The sequence below is a fragment of the Chelonia mydas genome, chromosome 7, assembly GCF_015237465.2.
Source record: "Chelonia mydas isolate rCheMyd1 chromosome 7, rCheMyd1.pri.v2, whole genome shotgun sequence".
Lineage (NCBI taxonomy): Eukaryota > Metazoa > Chordata > Testudines > Cheloniidae > Chelonia > Chelonia mydas.
The window spans coordinates 91,855,019-91,873,570 of record NC_057853.1 but is presented as its reverse complement, the minus strand read 5'-3'; the positions used below and the strand labels follow the sequence as shown (position 1 = coordinate 91,873,570).

Here is an 18,552-nt window from a genome sequence, read left to right as displayed (position 1 = left end):
AGACCCCTCCTACTGCCTAGCATGCCAAAACACACAAACCTCCCCTACTGCCCCACAACCTCACAGCCCAGAACCCCCTCTTAGACCCCCTCCCAGAAACCCACTCCCCCACACCCTGACCCCTGGCCACACTCACCAGCCCTGCTGGGAGGTGACTATGTCTGCCAGGCTGAACCGGCAGTGCGGCCAGGGCCAGTCCAGTGCCGGAACGAGGAATTGCTCTGGTCTCTCGGGAGTGGTGTGATCAGCCAGGCCAGGGTCTGCCCCTGCCCTGGCCAGGCTCCCTCAGGACTCACTTGCCTGGAGGTAAGGTGACCATATGTCCCATTTTGGCCAGAGCCAGGACAGTCCCCTTTTTAAGCTCTGTCCCAGCTGTCCCAACTTTCTTTTGACAAAACCAGGCATTTGTCCTGTTTGCTCTGATCAGTTGGCAAGAGCAAATGAACACATGCCCAGTTTACCAAAAAAGTCAGGTCCACCACCTTAGTGGGGTGCGAAGGAATGTGTGTGGTGGGTGATGGTGACGTGAGATACCAGGCAGCGAGGCTTGGGGGGTCAGCCCTAGCCCTGGCAGCAGTGCAGGAAGTTCGGGGGGTGGGGGGCAGCCCTAACCCCTGGCCATGGCGCATGGAGCTTGGGGGAGGAGGGGGTGGTCCCCCAGCCAGGCAACACGAGGCTCCAGCTCTCAGCCCCAGATGCGGGCAGCACAGGGCATCAAGCTGGGAGGGGTGGTCAGCCCAGGTGGTGGTGGCTCTACCAAGCCCTGCAGGGAGTGGGGGCAGCTCAGGTGAGCCCCTGGCTGTCCCATTAGGAAGTATGGTCACCCTGGAGGGGCCCAGCCAAGCCCCCCTGCCACTGCCCTCCACACTAGCCTAGACTGGCCCAGCTTCCCCATTGGTCCCAGGCGGCTTGGCTCTGGGGTCGGAGGCAGCTGGAACCCCCACAAGTGGTGGGCAGCAGAGATAGCCAGGAGCTGGATTTGCAGTGGGATCTGTCCAGGGGGCAGAGACGGGCCCTCGGTCAGCCTGCGAGCCAACAGGAGCAAATGGTGGGTGGGGGGCAGGGGACGGAGATGGAGAAGAGCTAGCGTAGCCTCAGAGTGCAGCCAAAGTGGAGTACGCCAGGCCAGAACCCCTTCGGAGCCTGGGCCTGGCACCATGGCATCACTGGTGCCATTGTAAACCCAGTACTGCCAGTGTTGACGTACCCACAGAGGTTGAAAACTACCTGTGACTTGTGTCTGTTAGCTATCATGATGTATACAGCCTATCTGGCATTAGTTATTGCAATGTGAAAACACATTTTTTTTCTCCAGTGAAGACTGACCTCCTTTGATGTAGAGCATTTCCCCTAAACTAGCTCCTGAAGTAGAATATTGAGTCTGGGGCTCCTCCTTCCCCTCTTGCTGCCTCTAGATGGTAGATGTGCTCCTCACAGCCCATGAGTTCTCACACCTGCCTTCTTTCCTATGGCACCTTTAACCGTACTGGGCATAGAGGAGCCAGGAGGAGAGAAGAGCTTGTAGTTAAGTGGCAATGAAGTGTTCCAAGGAAGCCTCCTTCTGCCCCTCTCCCCCAATCAGAGGTGCACCTCAACCATGCCCTCCTCACTACTATCACCACTTCCTCAAAAAAACAAAGGAAAGTCTCTGGCCAAAAGCTTCATTCACACTAAGTTAAGGTTGACTGGTAGTGCCTCACACGCTTCCGGAATGTTGGTTTTAACCACAGTTAAACATCTGAAAACCAGGAAGTACAAAGTGTGACAAAGTTCCTCCTCTGCCTTGGTGGGTCCTGCGCTTATTGGCAGATTTGCTTGCCACAGAGATTCACGGCAGCCCTCAGTTTGGCCAATTTTGCTAGTGGCTCAAACCTGCCGTTCACTCAGCTAACCTCATCACTGGCCAGCATGGGGAAAAGGAAGGAGAACAATCCCCGCAGTTTCTGTGGGGGCAGACCTTCCCCTCTGGTGGGACCCACAGTCCACGTCAACTCCTCCTGTATCCAATAGGGAGCTGGGGGGATGGGGGGAACCTGGGCCCACCCTCTACTCTGAGTTCTAGCCCACGGCCCTGTGGACTACAGCTGTCTAGAGCACCTCCTGGAACAGCTGTGCGACAGCTACAATTCTCTGGGTTACTTCCCCATGGCCTCCTCCCAACCCCTTCTTTATCCTCACCACAGGATCTTCCTTCTGGTGTCTGATAATGCTTGTACTCCTTAGTCCTCCAGCAGTATGCCTTCTCAATCTCAGCTCCTAGTGCCTCTTGCTCCCAGCTCCTCGCACGCATGCCACAAAATGAAGTAGGGTCCCTTTTAAACTCAGGTGCCCTGATTAGCCAGCCTGCCCTAATTGATTCTAGCAAGTTCCTTCTTGTTCTGGAACTGCCCCTGTTACCTTACCCAGGGAAAATGGACCTGCTTAATCTGGGACTAATATATCTGCCTTCTAACACTCTCCTGTAGCCTTCTGGCCTGATTCTGTCACAAAAGTTATGGATAAACAAATTTAAACTTCTTTAAAACAGGAAATACAGAGTTGCAATGCACATCAGCGTAAATGTGCAACTTTAGCAATCCTTTGACAGATATCATAGCACTGTATTCGTCCAGAGGCTATGGAGTACTGTGGGGACACAGCACATGGGTACAGTATGAGAAACTGGCATATCATGTCCTCACTGTGACAAAAATGCTATTTAGGACAGGCTTAGTGAATAACAGCTAGCTACATTTAGCCTATACTCAACCACTTCACCTACTCTGAACAACCAACTAAGATTGTCAACCAACTTGACCCTTCTCTTAAAGATTTCCCCTGAACCTCACCTGCACTTACCTTTGCCTTGCAGTGCATATATGCTACCAGATTGTTACAGATCCCCACAGCAAGAATAGACTACGGTGCTCCCCTCCCTGCCCAACTGATATAACTCTATGCAGAAACGAGGGTCCATGATCTTTGTCATTGCAGTGTGATCTGTGTCAATCTACTGCAAGTAAACCCTGCACCAATCAAGACATCTGTTCCTAACACAGTGAAGGGCAGTTGGAGAGCATGTGGCTGAGGTGTACCTTAACTCTCTAGTTCCAGGTTTACATATAGATGCAGTCAATATTTTGGAATTATATTAGGCATTGCTGGTCAATTTTAAATCTACATTAACAAAGTTCTTGGGCAATAAATAGATCACTTAATTAAGGGGAGCTTAAATTACTTGCCAAAACTCACAGAGACCAACAGTGAGACCCTGAAAAGCTCTCTAAGAGCCTTCCCTTCCAGGCCCTTGCTCTAACCGCTAGAAAAAAATCCTTTTGTTCATATCCAAGAGCTCACTGCCTCTTCAGTATTCCCCAAAACACCTCATTATGCTGGACTCTCAGTTTTGGTGGCTAAATACCACCTAACTTTTCTTTTGGAGAAAATACTTTTTTTTCCTGGAGCCTTCCTTTTGGCTTGTGTACCTGGGCAAAGCAATGATTATTTTCTTTGTACAAAATATTTTTCTTGCTCAGCTCCACCCAAGGGTTCTTGGCCATATCACGGAGTACTGAGACCAGTATTCATTTAGCTCTGGGGTATTTGGTAGCCGCATACCAACTAAATGCGAGATCCTCCTTCACATCCAGTGACAAAGGTACCAGTGATCATCTTTCAAGAAGATTAAAAAAAAAAAATCTTGCCTTCTTTCCCATGGTAGTCCCAGAATTCTCAGGCTCTTTGCGCATACTTTTTTTCTCTTTTGCTCGTTCTTGACTGACAGCATCTTGTTTTTTCCTCAGTAATATTGCTGCAATTATGCAAATTGCAACTGCTGTTGCTCTTCTGTTCCTGTTTTATTTTCCAGTCTGGGTTTCCATTGTTTTCATCTTCACCCAGAACTGAACAAACAGGGCCTGCCCCAGTAGAGTTTGCCATAGACTTCGCTGAGAAAAGGATTTGTGTTTAGCTTTACTACCATTTGCTACATGCCCTCCAATTTCCTACTGAAGTCATGTTCAATGTTTTATACCTTTGCATCGTGCAGTCAGGCTGTTTGTGAACTCACTCCTAGCTACATACTATCTTATATTCAAAAGTGACATCCCTGCTACAGCTGAGGACAGTGCAGGGGCCTGTGGGGCTTATTTGCTGGTTTCACTAAAGGCCCAGTCCTGGGAAGTGCTGAAATCAATGGGAATTGGAAGGGACTCGGTACATCTCAGGAGGCTTTTAAGCGTCTCGGGGATCAGGCCCCAATACCTATGTCCTGTACCCATGGTTTTGCCTAGGAAGAATCTCTCTTGGTATTATTAGGTAGTTTTCTGTGGTTATTCACAATATGATACACAGAATTCTTAAACCTGGCAAATGAGAGTACAGCAACACCTGCGCTTCTGACTATTTGCTATCTGTAGTCGCCTGTGTTGATGGCTGGCTGGTATCTGTGTTTGAAAGGTTTCCTAGTGCCTTCATTTAAGTTCATAATGCAGTGGGCAGCCACTTGCTTAAAGCATTTCCAGTCATTTGTAGATTTGTTCACTTTTCAGATTCAAAGATTTTAAAGCCAGCAGTGACCATTATCATCATTTAGTTTGACCTCCTGCATAATCTGGGTTGTAATTCCTGCACATAATCCAAAAATAGTCATGTAAATTGCCCCACAGTCACCCTTCTTAGTGAGCCAGAATAGATAATATTAGCAACTTCAAGAGCAGGGATTATTTTAATGTGAAGGATGTTAATTAAAGTTGCTTTAATTTCTGCCCTGGAAGTGGGAAAGGCATTGGTTAATGCATAAGTGAAAGGTGACTATTTTGTCATACTTTATTAAGTGTCCTGTTATAATGGCCAGAAATTCTGGATTTCCTTTTAATGCCATTTAACAGGTTTCATTACAAGTACCTTTGCATAGTAGTTCATCATATCCAATATGATGTACAGGGAGTGTTTACAAAGTCTTATTGAAATCAATGTGATTGTTTAAGTATCTCAGAGTACAGTAGAATGTATTTAATAGCCAAAGGCATCATAAAAAGCAGTAATGTTACATGCACATTGCTGCAACTGAAACTTTGACTGTTTACAAGATCAACTCGTTGGGATATAGCCAGACTGATTCATCCAGAGGTGACTAAAATGACATAAAGCTGTTTCATACATACAGTACTTTGTGATAATATTTTGATAGCCTTTTCTGACTATTCAAATCTCATTCTCTCTGTCTCTGTGCGTGTGTCGCTTTCAGAAATCTGATTGCCAAGAAAATCATTAGATAGGGTTGTTGTTGTTTTAACTACAAGTGGAATGTCCTCTTATTTTTCATTTTATTGTCCTAACTTTTAGTTATTTTGAGTTCCCTGATTCACGCAATAATGTAAGGAGGCATCAGGTTTCTTTAGCATCACTCCAAACTTAGCACCCGGTACTGATCATATATGCTGTGTAACTTCTTCACCTCTATGGCAGCAACAAAGAATTAGCCCAAGAAACCACAGACGCAGAGGAAGACAACACGTGGTTTTAAAAGGCAAGATATGGAGCAACGATAAAATCCCCCCTTTTGATCGTAAAATAGTCCCGCTTATTCTGGGCTATCAACGGGAGTTCTTAGTGAATAGTGTCAGGTCAGTTCCCCAAACCAAAGGGACAGGCTGAGTGACAGGAAAATGCCCTCTCTAGCCTGAGTGTTGACAGCTGAACGCAAAGCCGGAGTACATGGGGGGAGGGGGGAATTCCTCGGCGGCTCCTCTGCGATGATGCGCGCTCCTGCTGCTGGGGTTACCCCAGCCCTGAGGCTCGAGGCAGGAGTTGGGCACTACAGATCCAATCCAAGGGCTGTGGCTCTCTGTACTGCAGCTGGGGTAGGGCTAGGAGTCTGTCAAGACTTTCATTTGGAGAGTCGGCTGCCCTGAGCCCAGCCTGCGAGGGCACGTTCACACCCCGACTGGCGTGTGTGAGGGGTTTGCCATCGACCTCTCCGCGGGTCTCTCGGGCGTCCAGGGGCTTGCCCAGGCCCCGGCTGGCACCCGGCACTGGGCGGAGAACGTGGGGCGAGCGCCCGGCGCTGGGACTTTCGCTGCTGGGAGGCGCGGCTCCCGCCAAGAACACGTGAGCCGCTGCCCCGCGGGCCCTGCGCCGCTTGCCCCGCGGGAAATGCCCCGGGCCCAGCCCGCCCGGGACAGAAGGGCTGGCTCGCTTGCGACGTTGTTAGTCACCCGATTGTAAAGCACAACAACGCCCTCGCCTTTGTGCGGCGGGGCGCGCTGTATATTTACTGTCCTCGCTCGCTACTTCCTTGTTCCCCCAGGGAGCCAGGTGCTGTAAACCAGCCTGCGGACACCGCACCTGGCCCCGCGGATGTCAGAGGAAGAGGAGGAGATGCGGCTGCTGTCTGCCCATTCCCCGTGCCAACACCCCCCATAGGCAATCCTGAGCTGCCACCCCGCCGCGCTGCTTGGCCCCTGGGTGCCTGGCTTGGGGCAGCCGCAGCTCCGCTGGCTCTGACGGTGTGTGATGCCCTCGGTGCCAGCCAGATGCCAGGCGCCTGCGGGACTCCCCAAGGGAACTGCACCTGTTTCCCGTTCTTCTCGGACTTCAAGGGCCAGAACAGGGTGGCCCTGAGCGCCCTGGAGACCGCCGTCCTCTCCTGCATCTTCCTGGGGTCCCTGCTGGTCAACGTCTGCGCCATCTCGGCGCTGGCCAGGAAGAAGAAGCTGCTCACCGCCAACTGCCTGGTGCTCAACCTCTTCTGCGTGGACCTGCTCTTCATCAGCGCCATCCCCCTCATCCTCGTGGTGCGCTGGACCGAGGCCTGGGTGCTGGGGGACGTCGTCTGCCACATGCTCGTATACGTGATAAGCCTCAGCGGCAGCGTCACCATCCTGTCCCTGGCGGCGGTCAGCTTGGAGCGCGTGGTCTGCATCGTCCGGCTGCGGCACACGGCCCGCTGCAGCGGCAAGCTGCTGGCCGGGACCCTGCTGCTCATCTGGGGGCTCGCCGCCCTCGCCAACCTCCCGCTCTGCCTCTTCTTCCAGGTGGAGCCCCTGCCCATGGACGGCAAGGTAAGGAGCCGCTCCCTCCGGCGAGCTCTGCCCGGCGCCAGCCTGGGGAGATGGGGGCCCCCCAGGTCCGTACAGTGCCCAGGGATCCAGCCCACCTGAGGCGGCTGCCTCGTGACCCAGGGACCCCAGCGGGTTGGGAAGGGGAGACTGGTTTGGGAGTCTCCAGCCTTGGCTCCCCCCGACCAGCCTGACCCCAGCCTCGCCTCCCCCAAAGAGTGTCAACGCGGCTAAAGCCTTCAGCCAATCGACGCCTCAGCATCTGTTCAGACTGGCTGGACCAAGCGTCCCAGGTGCTCAACAGCGCCGCAAAGCAGCGGCGCCAAGATGGTCCGTGCGCCGGGAGCCGGTGTAGCTTGAGCCGGGAGCCGGTGTAGCTTGCTGCCAGAAGGGCAGCTAGGATCGATTCGGGTCCAGCGGTGTGTGACTTGTTATTCCAGCGGGTGTTGCAGGGAGAGACCTGGGATGATAAACCAGAGCCATTACCTGGAGAGTTATACCGAGCTCCGGAATTGGGGTTAGGCGTTAAGAGATTCATGCCCCATGAAGTGTTATAAGGGGGTAATATTTCAACAAAGCCTTCAAAGGTTGGCAACGCCTTCTTGCCTTCTCCTTTTTGGCCCTGCAGGGATGCTGGAACAGTTTGTATAGTGGGGGTGCTGAGGGGCATGGAACCAAACTGTAAACCCTGTATATGACGGAAACCACTTCAAGCCTGGAGGTGCGGCAGCACCCCCGGCACCCCTAGTTCCAGCACCTATGCGGTCCGATATTGATGTTGGGCATTACCCCTGTTTATTAGGTTGCATTTAGCCATTGAGGTGTGACATCAGAGTAGGAATGAACTTCTTTTAATGAAGGACTTGATCCTGATCCACTGAAGTCAATAAATAGCAAAAGTCCCTTTCACTTCAGCACAGCAGAATCAGGCTGTAATTGAGGTCTTCAGTAGATCAGTCCCACATTCACACTCATATGGATTTTTTTCTCCGTAGAACTGTATCACCAGTTACTTTGTTCAGCGGTGCTTTTGTCCTTGCACAGCATCTTGTATAAACATGGGGCTTTGTACTCCAGAGTAGAGCTAGCAAAACCCCTTTTCCGCATACTTCTCTTTTCAGAATGATCAGCTGCCTGTGCCCATGGAGTAGCGCCTTGTATTAATTCATACAAGAGCTTTTCCTGAATAATGCACAAACATCTTTTTCTTTTCATTGTACAATAATCCCACATGCATGCAAAAACAAAACTATATGCTTACAGAATATAATAATGATTTAATCAATCCTTCCAGGGTTTTAATTTTTTTTCATTTGTTTATTTAGAAGTTATGAGTTTACATTTTAAAATTGTCACTAGCATTTGCTATGCTTTATAATTATTGCAGCAATTCCATATCTGCATACCAAATCTTGTGAACTACACACCTGTCATCATGTTTTGAAAAACATTCCACATTGAAACAACTATTTTGTTTTCATTAGTAACGATTCCCATAGATCCTGTTTATGTAGTGGCCAGTTACATTAATGTCAGATGAAGTGTAAACATTGACATAAGTTTGCAGAGAACTTTATACTGAAAGTAAATATCTAAAACATAATATTAATAATTTTCTTTTATTCTTTGTAAACAGGAAGTTCAAATTTGCACCTTGGTTTGGCCCAGTGTTGCAGGAGAAACCTCTTGGGACCTAACATTCACCTTTGTGGTCTTTGTAATACCAGGATTAGTCATTGTGATCAGTTATACAAAGATTTTACAGGTATTTTTTTCTTATAGTTTTATTAAAAAACAACATCTGGCTGGCTAGTAATGTAGTACAATAATGCTAAACAGTATCAATTGTATTTGCTCAAGTTTAACAGTTTGAACTGAGAGAGTTTTGTTGCCATTATAAATGACATCAAAGCTTGAACAGTGTGTTACCAGAAACCCAAGATCCAGTCAGTCTTAATTCATGTACACTTTGGGGCACCTTACTTAATATCGTGTATTGATCATAATTAAGGGCCTATGTAAACTTGCTAGAGATACTAACAAACATCTCAAACAACTGAAAAATCACTGTTTATCAGATCCTCCATTGCTTGTACCCCCAAAACTCAAAACAAATTCAATGGGAGCTGTACGACAGCAAGGAAGAGCAGCCCTGGGTCATAAAGTCCTTAAAACTATTTTCCCCCCACTCCCTTTGAATCTACCCTTTTCCTACTTTAATTATGTGTCATAATTAGGGCTTCTGATTTTAGATTTTAATTGATAAACACCAACACCTCCGATACAAAAAATGAAATCAGTGTTTTCCAATAAACAGCACAAATGGTTACTTGTGGGGTGTGATTTCTCAAGTGCAGTAACGTTTTGTGCATTTATTGGGCCATGTAGACACTGCTGGTGCACACGAGAGGTTCACTGTCCAGAGTGCTTTAGTGTAGTGCTGTTTGAAACAGTATTACATTGTAGCCCATTAGAGGATATTACAAAGCGAGTACTCATTAGAGTGTATACAAAGAGAAAGCCCCAAACCCTTGATTTTTGGACATCTACATAAAACTAAAAAATTGCTAACCCCCCAAAATCAAATTAATAAGTGCCCTACAAACAGAAGCCATAGTTATGATGTGTAGTTACTCTCTCCCAATCTCCAGGATGTTTAATAAATGTCAGCAAACATAAGCAGTAGACAAAAAAATAAAAAAGGCAGGCAGGAAAAGTGACATTTTCGTTCTACTTTTCTCTCTGGGAGGGAGGTGTTTTCTAGTGGCTTAAACATGGATCTGGGAGCCAGGAACTGTTGAAGTTTAACCTGTATTCTGACACTAACTCCCTCTGTGACTTTTGGCAAGTCACCTAGGGCCCTGATCCTGCCTGGTGCCGCAACCTCTCAACTGCCATTAACCCCAGCACCTTGTAGGATTGGGCTGCTAGGGCCAGATTGTGACTCTAGTCACAGGCCATGCTAGGGACACCCTTGTGGGTGTCTTCCAGAGTGCAAAGAGAGCACAGCTGCTATGACACCCTTGGAAAGCATGGGCCACACCCTGCCCTGCTTCACAGTTCCTACTGCTGCATGTCAAAAGCTTCACTCTTCTCCAAGGCTCACCAAACTGTCTTCTCCCTTACCTACTCAGGATTCCTTTTCTCTTACCAGCCTGAGGGTTTCCTCATAGGCTCTTTTCATCACAGCCCCTCCTGGGCAGCCTCCTCAGTTTCATTGGTCGAGTGGCCCTGCTCCAGGCCTGCCCTTGTCCCTGGACTTTCTTTCTTCTAAAGAAAGGTTTCTCCTTATATTTCCTGGCACTCCTTCCCAGGCTGCCTTGCAGCAGCCTACAATTTCCAGGGTCCCTCTGGGGAATACAAATGACAGAATTTCCTTGTTCAGTGCTTAATTGAGACCAGGTCATGCTGGACTCATAGCCTCTCTGAAAGGGTTAGTGCGCACCCAGGATCCACAGGTATGAAAACAGGTTTTTTTCTAGAGTTCAGCCAGAGAGAAGAGGAGTCCACAAATTAACCCCAGTCCTGGGTGGACTGACTGGGTTACAGGCCAGCATGCTATTCTACAGCAGACAAACCTCCTCTCCAGCACAGATCCAACCCCTTCCAAATTCCCAACTCACCCTCCTTCTCGAGCTGCTCCCCCAATGCACACAGACACCTACCATCCTTGTTCTTCCATTCATCAGTGATTGGAGCTCTAGAAAAAAGCTGATTTCATACCTGTGGATCTTTGAATGTAAGGTCTACATAAATGCTGACTTGGGTGTGGTATGTGGTGCTAATGTACTTCCTTCAAACTGTCTCCGTTTAGGGTCCTTAAGTGCCCTACTTCCCATTCTGTTGCCAGATAGAGGCCTCATCTGGGTACTGTGCAATGGATCATGGGGCATGACATGGTAGCACACCAAGTAGCATAATTTTAAAAAGGAGGCAACTATTGGCAGTAGATGGGAGAGAGAGCGCTGTTTGGAAGTGGCAAGTATCTGTCCCTGCCAGAGTGCAATTTTAATTGACCAGACAGACCTGAATGCAGCCAAGCACCACAAAGCAATCCATCCCAACCCCAACCACAAGCCAAACTGATTAGATAGGGAAACATCATCATCATCACCATGTGAGTTCCCAACTCTAATGCCAGGAAGCAGCAATCTGTCTCCCCAGCCAATGAAGGCCATACAGGACAATTACTTTTCAGCCCTAGGATTGTAGTAACATATACAGACACTGGAGCTGGCTGAGGGGGAAAGAGGCAGATTAAGGACAGGGAGTAGTAGAGCAAAGAAGGCTGGGAACTCATTTCTATGCATTCTCCTTCCACCACTTACAAGCATGAAAGAGGTTCCTTGGCTTTGACTTTCCACATGGAAATGATTTCCCCCCTGAACCCAAGTCAGTGAAGTGCTGAGAGCCTCCTGAGAGATGCTGAACCTTCTCAGTGCCCCCTGAAATTAACAGGAGCTGAGGGAGCTCGGCATCTATCAAGGCCTCTTGGAAATTCAGTAGGCCAAAGCCTCAGTATCTCTGCAACAGCAACAGAGTCAACAGCCTGCCATAGGCTGAAGTTCAGAAAGTCATAGGTACATTGTACTAAACTTTGCCCCATGTTAATAACATGGATCTGTTTGTTGGTGGCCAAGACCTGGGTTATAACTCCCTGTGTGATTTTGGACAAGTCTGTTAACCCCTTTGTGCCTTAGCTTTTCCAACATTAAAGTAGGGACAATACTTTACCGCCCTTGTAATGTGCTTTGAGATCCTGTGATGAAATGATGTGAGTGCAAAAAGATTGATTCTCCCCTGCCTGAGGGCTGCTTTGCAATGCTCCACCAGCACCACTAAACCCAGGGTGGGCAGAGCGTCTTATGCTCCTTCACCACCACCCATTCCTGTGGCCAGTGCAGGGCGCATCACCAGCAGCTCTCTCTTGCACAAGGGTATTGGACCTTGACAAAGCAGCACCACAACTGAGGAGTGCTAAGGTGACTTAAATTGCAATGAGCATTCCTTGGTCAGAGCTAATGATAAGGAACCAAAGTACTTACTCATAATTAGATGCTGGAGAGGTGGGCAGTGTTATTGGTAATATTTAACATATTTAAATACCAAATATTGCATCTAGTGAACAGTAACCTTCACTATTCAGGTCCCACTTTAACTGAATTTCAGTAAACTAAACCAAAGTTTCACAAGTCACAATCATTACCATGCTTCTGTAACCCATCTTTGCTGCTAGTGGGAGCTGTGCATGAGGAAGGAGGATTTTGCCCCTTAAAGGGGAGATTTTTCGAACTCTTCAGCACTATTTTCATACTGGTTTCAGGATTAGAAAACGATGATAAGACAGTATGTAAAACAGCTTTCTTCCACAGTAAAAACAACACAGTAATATGATTACATCATGTAGAGAGGAAAACAAGGTGAAACTTTTTTATAATATTCAAACAATAAACAAATTACACTTCAGTAGGATTAAGGGTTTGTATTCTCAAGGTGACAAACACTTATTTTCAGTGCACTGGGACAAGTATTCATGGCTCTGTTCAACATAGTTATTTTTCACTTTCTTCAAAAGCATATTTGAGGGTTAGGAAATAACAATAGAGAGAGGCACCAGCAGCAACAGGGCTGAGTTACAGAGCTAGGAATTGGGGGAAGGGGTTGTAGGAATTCCTTGCCCCAATTTGTAGGTGTGAGTTTCATTTTCCCAACCACTCCACATTTTACCTATATACAGCCCACATACTCAGACTTAATGCTGATTTCACCTGATGTGAAATAAGGTCACTAGCTTGTTAAACATATGCAGTGTCTAAAAATGTCAAAACTCTTGGCTAAATTCTGCAATCCTTAACTAAGCAAATCTCTCAGTGAATTCAGTGAGAGTTTTTCTCCAACAAGCACTGCAGAATTCAGATTTTTGGTCCTTTTAATCAGTGTTAATGAAACTGGAGAGGTGCTTTAAGGCAAGCCAAGTTAACCTGTGACTTGAATGGTCAGCAATTCTGGAATGTGAACTGTTACCCTGAGCAGCCTGACATATAAGGGATAAAGAAGGAGAAGGATAAGCCTAAAAAGTTTTGGGTTGTAAATTACCTCAGAGCTTTTTGAACAAGTCCTAAACATTTCTTAAACATATGCTTTTGTATAATTAATAAATTAGTGTTTATCTATATGTATTTCACAGCATATATCCTCAAAGATCTTGGGTATGCTGTTTAGCTTTAGCTTTCTCTCATCTGAATCTGGACTGCCACCCCTGCCCCTGCCCTTTTCTCTCCCCTCCTGACAGTGCACTCTTTTCCTTCCTGTATCTCTTTGCTTCTGCAACTCCCTTTTTTATCTCACCTTGCTTTTCGGACTCCATCGCTTTCGCTTTCCGTCTGCTTCAAGTGAATTGGCATCCAATCTCTTCCCTTTCCCCTAGCCTAGAACAGACACTGTTTACATGGAATTGGAACCTTTAAAAGTTGGTTCATTCTAGAAATAGGGGCTATTTTTCTCCCCATAAGACAGCAGTAACTTCTGTTGAGCACAATGGGAGTTGCTGATGTCCTATAGCAGGACAAGCAGGCTCCAAGAGTAGGTTCAGTTTCCAAGAATGGCTTTGCCCATCCATCCTATGAAGAAAAATAGGCAAATGGGGCCAAGGGCTGCTGACATGAATGCAACTTCACTGTTAGTGAAAGCATACCATGTAAACCTCATGAAAGCAAACAACGTCTGCCACCCAAAGAAACACATGCCGCCCATGATTAGCTGAACCGATTGGCGAGCTGGGCTAGACAAGAAACATTTTAAATAGCAGCCTAGCCTTTGAAATAACCTGCGTAAATCATTCCATTGCTGATCAGTAGCTGATTATCTCTTCAGTGCTGGATCCATCAACCTTGGGTGTGTGCACAGCCGTGATTTAGAGCAATGATAAGGAAAACACAAGTAATGTCAACTAGCTCTTACTTGTCCTTTCACTATTATTGATACTAATAGATTTTTATTTGTACATCACTGGTACACAGAAGTTTCCTGGGAACTTTTTAATCAAACAAATGCAGGTTAAGGGACTAAAAGCATCAGGTAAACACTATGTTTTAAATAAATACAGAGCCGCAAATAAAACTCATGTTCCATGGTAAAGACCTTTTGAAATAAAAATGTCTTGAAACCTGCTTTAAAGGGCTAATTCTGTTACTGTCTTCAAGTCAAATGGAAGGAGATAGCCCTATCCTCACAGACAAAGACCTGAATGGTGCCTCTCCTGTTCCTGCAAGCTCCAGGCTAGAACAGAGCACTTCAGAAAGCACTAGGGTAAATAGGAAGCCAGAGGCTCAAAAAGGTATCAGGGACCTAGGCCTGATGATGGGCCTTAAAAGTTAAAATCAAAATCAACCTCTGCAGCAATTGGTAAGAACCAGGGCTTAACGTGTGCCAGGGTTTGCCACGGATGAGCCCCAGCACCTCTAGGCTTGGCAATTCATAGCCCCGGCACCTCTGGGCTTGCTGTGTCAGTTATGAAAGTAAACAAAAAAAATTGCTTGAACCCTGGCACCTAATTGCTTGAGTCCCAGCACCTCTTTCATTACAAATTATTCACTGATAAGAACAGAATGGCCATATTGGGTCAGACAAATGGTCCATCTAGCTCAGTATCCTGTCTCTGACAGTGGCCAGTGCCAGATGCTTCAGAGGGCATGAACAGAACAGGACAATTTCAAGTGATCCAGCCCCTCTTATCCAGTCCCAGCTTCTGGCAGTCAGAGGCTTAGGGACACCCAGAGTATGGGGTTGCATCCCTGACCATCTTGGCTAATAGCCGTTGATGGTCTTATCCTCCATGAACTTATCTAACACTTTTTTGAACTAGTTATGCTTTTGGCCTTCACACCATTCCTGGGCAACAAGTTCCACAGGTTGACTATGCATTGTGTGAAGTACTGCTTTATGTTAGTTTTAAAACCGCTGCCTATTAATTTCACTGGGTGAACTCCTAGTCCTTTTGTTATGTTGAGAGGTAAAGAACACTTCCCCCATTCATTTTCTCCAGACCATTTATAATTTTATAGACCTCTATCATTCCCCGCCCCCCTTAGTCAAGTTCCCCCAGGCACCATTTTCCTTAAGGGTGGCCCTGCTGGAACCAATATTGCTACAACAACACTTCAAACAAGGTTGACAGATAGTTTGCAGGGCTGACAGTGTCCTCAAAAAATCAACTGAATTTTACACAGAGAATAATTGATAATGGGAAAAGCTTGTCCTGAGCTGAATGTTTATCTCCTCTTTCACTCTAACCTTAGCAAGGCAAGTATGAGTATTAATCTTGTTCTTATTGGGGGAAATGTTCAAAGGCACAAAAGGCCATTAGGTTCCTTACTCCCACTGATTTTCAAAGCCTTCTAGTTAGGCACCTAACTGTGATTTGTGCCTTTGAAAATCTGTCCCCTTGTCAACATCTTAGGGACAGGAAAACTGAGACACAGAGAAGTGAAGTGACACCTAAAACCACATACCAAACCAGTGGCAGTGCTCCTCCTCCCAATCTCACCTTCAATCCACTAGTTCATGCAGCTTTTTCAATAAAAATAATGTGTACGTAGAGAGTGATTAAGCTAGAGAAGAAATATTAATGAAGTATTACACTGAATGAGTCAAATTGCAACTTCTGGAATAAAAATAAATAGGCCAAATCAGCATAGCTTCATTGACTTCACTGGAGCTGATTTACACCAGCTGAAGATCTGGCCTAATGGGAGAAAGTATTTAGCTGAAGTGTTTGTCTGCTGAATTTTGGAGGTTGGGTGTTAGTTTTATTGGCTCTACAATTAAAAACTTAAAATGTGTCCATTATTTAAATTTTGCTGTGCTGACTTTCCCGAGAATGGATTTTCCACAAGCACTAAGTGCTCACAATTACAGTGGAAGGCAATAGGAACTGCGGATTCTTAGCACCCTGGAACATTAGACCCCACAGCCCAGCTCCTGAAATATGCTTAAGTGCCTTGCTCCTACTAAAACCAGTTGAATTGTTTATTGAAATCAATCTGGATTAGGGCCTATGTGCCTCAATCTTGCTTATTAACGCTTTACAGAAAAAGTAAAGACTTTCATAAAGACTACAGGATGCACAAGGTGTCAGGGCTGTTGTAGACAAAGTAATTCTGATCAGTGGCTGATAAAACAAGATGTCAAAGACAACACACTGAATTTTAAATACGTTCTCACTCAAGTTTAAAACCTATTACCTAATGGAAGAAGTATACATCTGGGAGGTTTGAGAGACAAAAGGAAATTTGGGGGTGGGGGGGAAATATTCTGCCTTTGAAAGACATCTCTGCTTTAACCAATGTACCATACCACTGAAAACCCATACACAGAGAAAAGTCTGAGCCAATCCCTGGACCCAGGCACTCTCAGACTTTGGAGGTGGCAAAATCTGAACCCAGTTCCAAATTCTGCAGATGGTCCATCCTTACAATGGGCAGAACCAACATTCTGGACTCAGACACCTACATACTCTTTTCAGGTGTCAAAATCCAGATCTACATTTTGAGTCTTGAGCCCATCTCTAACTAACTATCTGTAATAGAATGTTAGTGCAGCTCTCCTCTGAAAATGACTGCAAAAACGGCACCTGCTTACTCAACAGTTCAGCTTCATTTGTGTACCAGTCATATTTGCTGACTTTAGTGACTAAATTAAGTTGTTACTAATTTTTACTCCTATTTACCTTTCAGAGCAAAAATGTCTATAAAAGAGTGAGCTGGATTCTCTTCTTTGTGCATCAACAGGATTGTTAGCTATACTCCAGTCACAGTCAATTACACCTGTGTAAAAATTAACAGATTTACATAGATGAAATAACCTAGATTATCATTTGAAGGCAATGGGATTGCAGGGGTAATTAAAGGCCTAATTTGACTTTAAAAGTCTTTATTACTTTCAAATGCAAAATGGATTATGAGCATGAGACGGAAAGAACCCAGCTTGACTACCCGACATGCTGAGTTCAGGGCTGGCAGTTAGAAAAAAAACAAAACTATTTTTCGACTAGTTAACTGAGTCCATTGGGAATGTACTCATTGAGAGGCAATAAACACAGAACTCTTGCCCTTTTTATCGTCACTTCCAAAGCAGAAATATGATTTGCCAAGATTCACTTCTGCAGCTTTAAAAAAAGTGTTACTCAGCAAGAATTCTATGTTACAATAAAAGTTATCTTGTTTTTGAATGCAGATTACAAAAGCATCAAGAAAAAGATTAAATATCAGTTTAGCCGCCTCAGAAATGCATCAGATTCGAGTCTCCCAACGAGATTACAAACTATTTCGAACTTTGTTTGTGCTGATGATCTCTTTCTTCATCATGTGGAGTCCAATTATCATCACTGTTCTCTTAATTTTAGTTCAGAACTTCAAACATGATTTGAAAATTTTGCCATCATTTTTCTTCTGGATAATGGCATTCACTTTTACCAACTCTGCCGTCAATCCAGTTTTGTATAATGTTACCCATTTCAGACATAAATGGTGGCAATTTCTTTTGTGTTGTGCAGCTCTTCCTGGAAGGAGAATGACTAATACAGAAACCACAGGAAGAAGAAATGACCACACAGAACCTAACTTATCTGTAATTTCTAAATAAGTAATGTATGAACTATGTCTCAGATGTTGCTTTGGCTGCTAAGCCACATACTTTCCCACACTGACCAGCTCACCATTTTATAGTACTGTATTATATGCTAAGGAAAACAGATAGGAAAATAAATACAACTATAGTTCAACTTCTATAATCCTAACCTAGACAAAATGTTATTGTCTTGGGAGTTTTGCCTGAGTAAAACTGCAGAATTTAATCCTATGGGCCTAATTCTCTTCTCATAATGATGTAATCAGGAGTAACGTCACTGACATTGGTGGAGGCACAGAAATGTAAAACAGTGTAACTTCAGAGAAGAATTGGGCTCTATGGGGGCAGATTTTCAGACAGTGTAAATTGTCCACTCACTACAGTGGAGCCATGACAACTTACAGCAGCTGAGGATATTCTCCAGTTTTACTATCCATTTGCCAGTAAGAATAGAAACCAACTTTTAAAAATGGGTGTATAAAGTGCACCCTCAAAAATTTCCATGCAGTCACTAAGTCCATAAAATAAAAAAAGGCATTTGCATGCATAAATCAGGTGACTGGCTGCCTGAACATACTTTAGTGCAACCTACCTTTATGCATAAAATGCCAATCTGAGTAGGCATATATGGTTTTTGCTGGTTCAATGAGCGCATGATCATTTTTGCTGGTATGTCCTACATTTGAAAATTTGGTCCTTAGAACTAGTCAATCTCTGGTGCCATTTTGCTGGATTCAACAATGTTACAGTAGATAGAAATGTTTATTTTTCTTAAGGTTGTAATTACCCTGTTTTTACATATGGTGCATTTTTACACATCTTCAGTCAAGTATGAATGTAATAAAATAAAGCTATTCTGTGATGTGATCAATGAACTTCCTTTTGT

The 18,552-nt window shown here is 45.4% G+C and overlaps 1 protein-coding gene across 1 annotated transcript; it reads left to right on the top strand.

Annotated features, from left to right (window-relative positions):
• The first annotated feature begins 6,217 nt into the window (after positions 1-6,217).
• FFAR4 (free fatty acid receptor 4) lies at positions 6,218-18,533 on the top strand. The gene is made up of 3 exons (XM_007053004.3): positions 6,218-7,043; positions 8,677-8,805; positions 17,274-18,533. Exons 1-3 carry the CDS (start codon positions 6,516-6,518, stop codon positions 17,679-17,681), a joined length of 1,065 nt encoding a protein of 354 aa, XP_007053066.3. The 5' UTR covers positions 6,218-6,515; the 3' UTR covers positions 17,682-18,533.
• The last annotated feature ends 19 nt before the right edge of the window (positions 18,534-18,552 follow it).

Coding starts and splice junctions, on each gene's coding strand:
- FFAR4 (XM_007053004.3), top strand. CDS start 6,516: ATGCCAGGCGCCTGCGGGACTCCCCAAGGGAACTGCACCTGTTTCCCG. Junction 7,044..8,676: donor CCCTGCCCATGGACGGCAAG/GTAAGGAGCCGC, acceptor CTTTGTAAACAG/GAAGTTCAAATTTGCACCTT. Junction 8,806..17,273: donor GTTATACAAAGATTTTACAG/GTATTTTTTTCT, acceptor TTTTGAATGCAG/ATTACAAAAGCATCAAGAAA.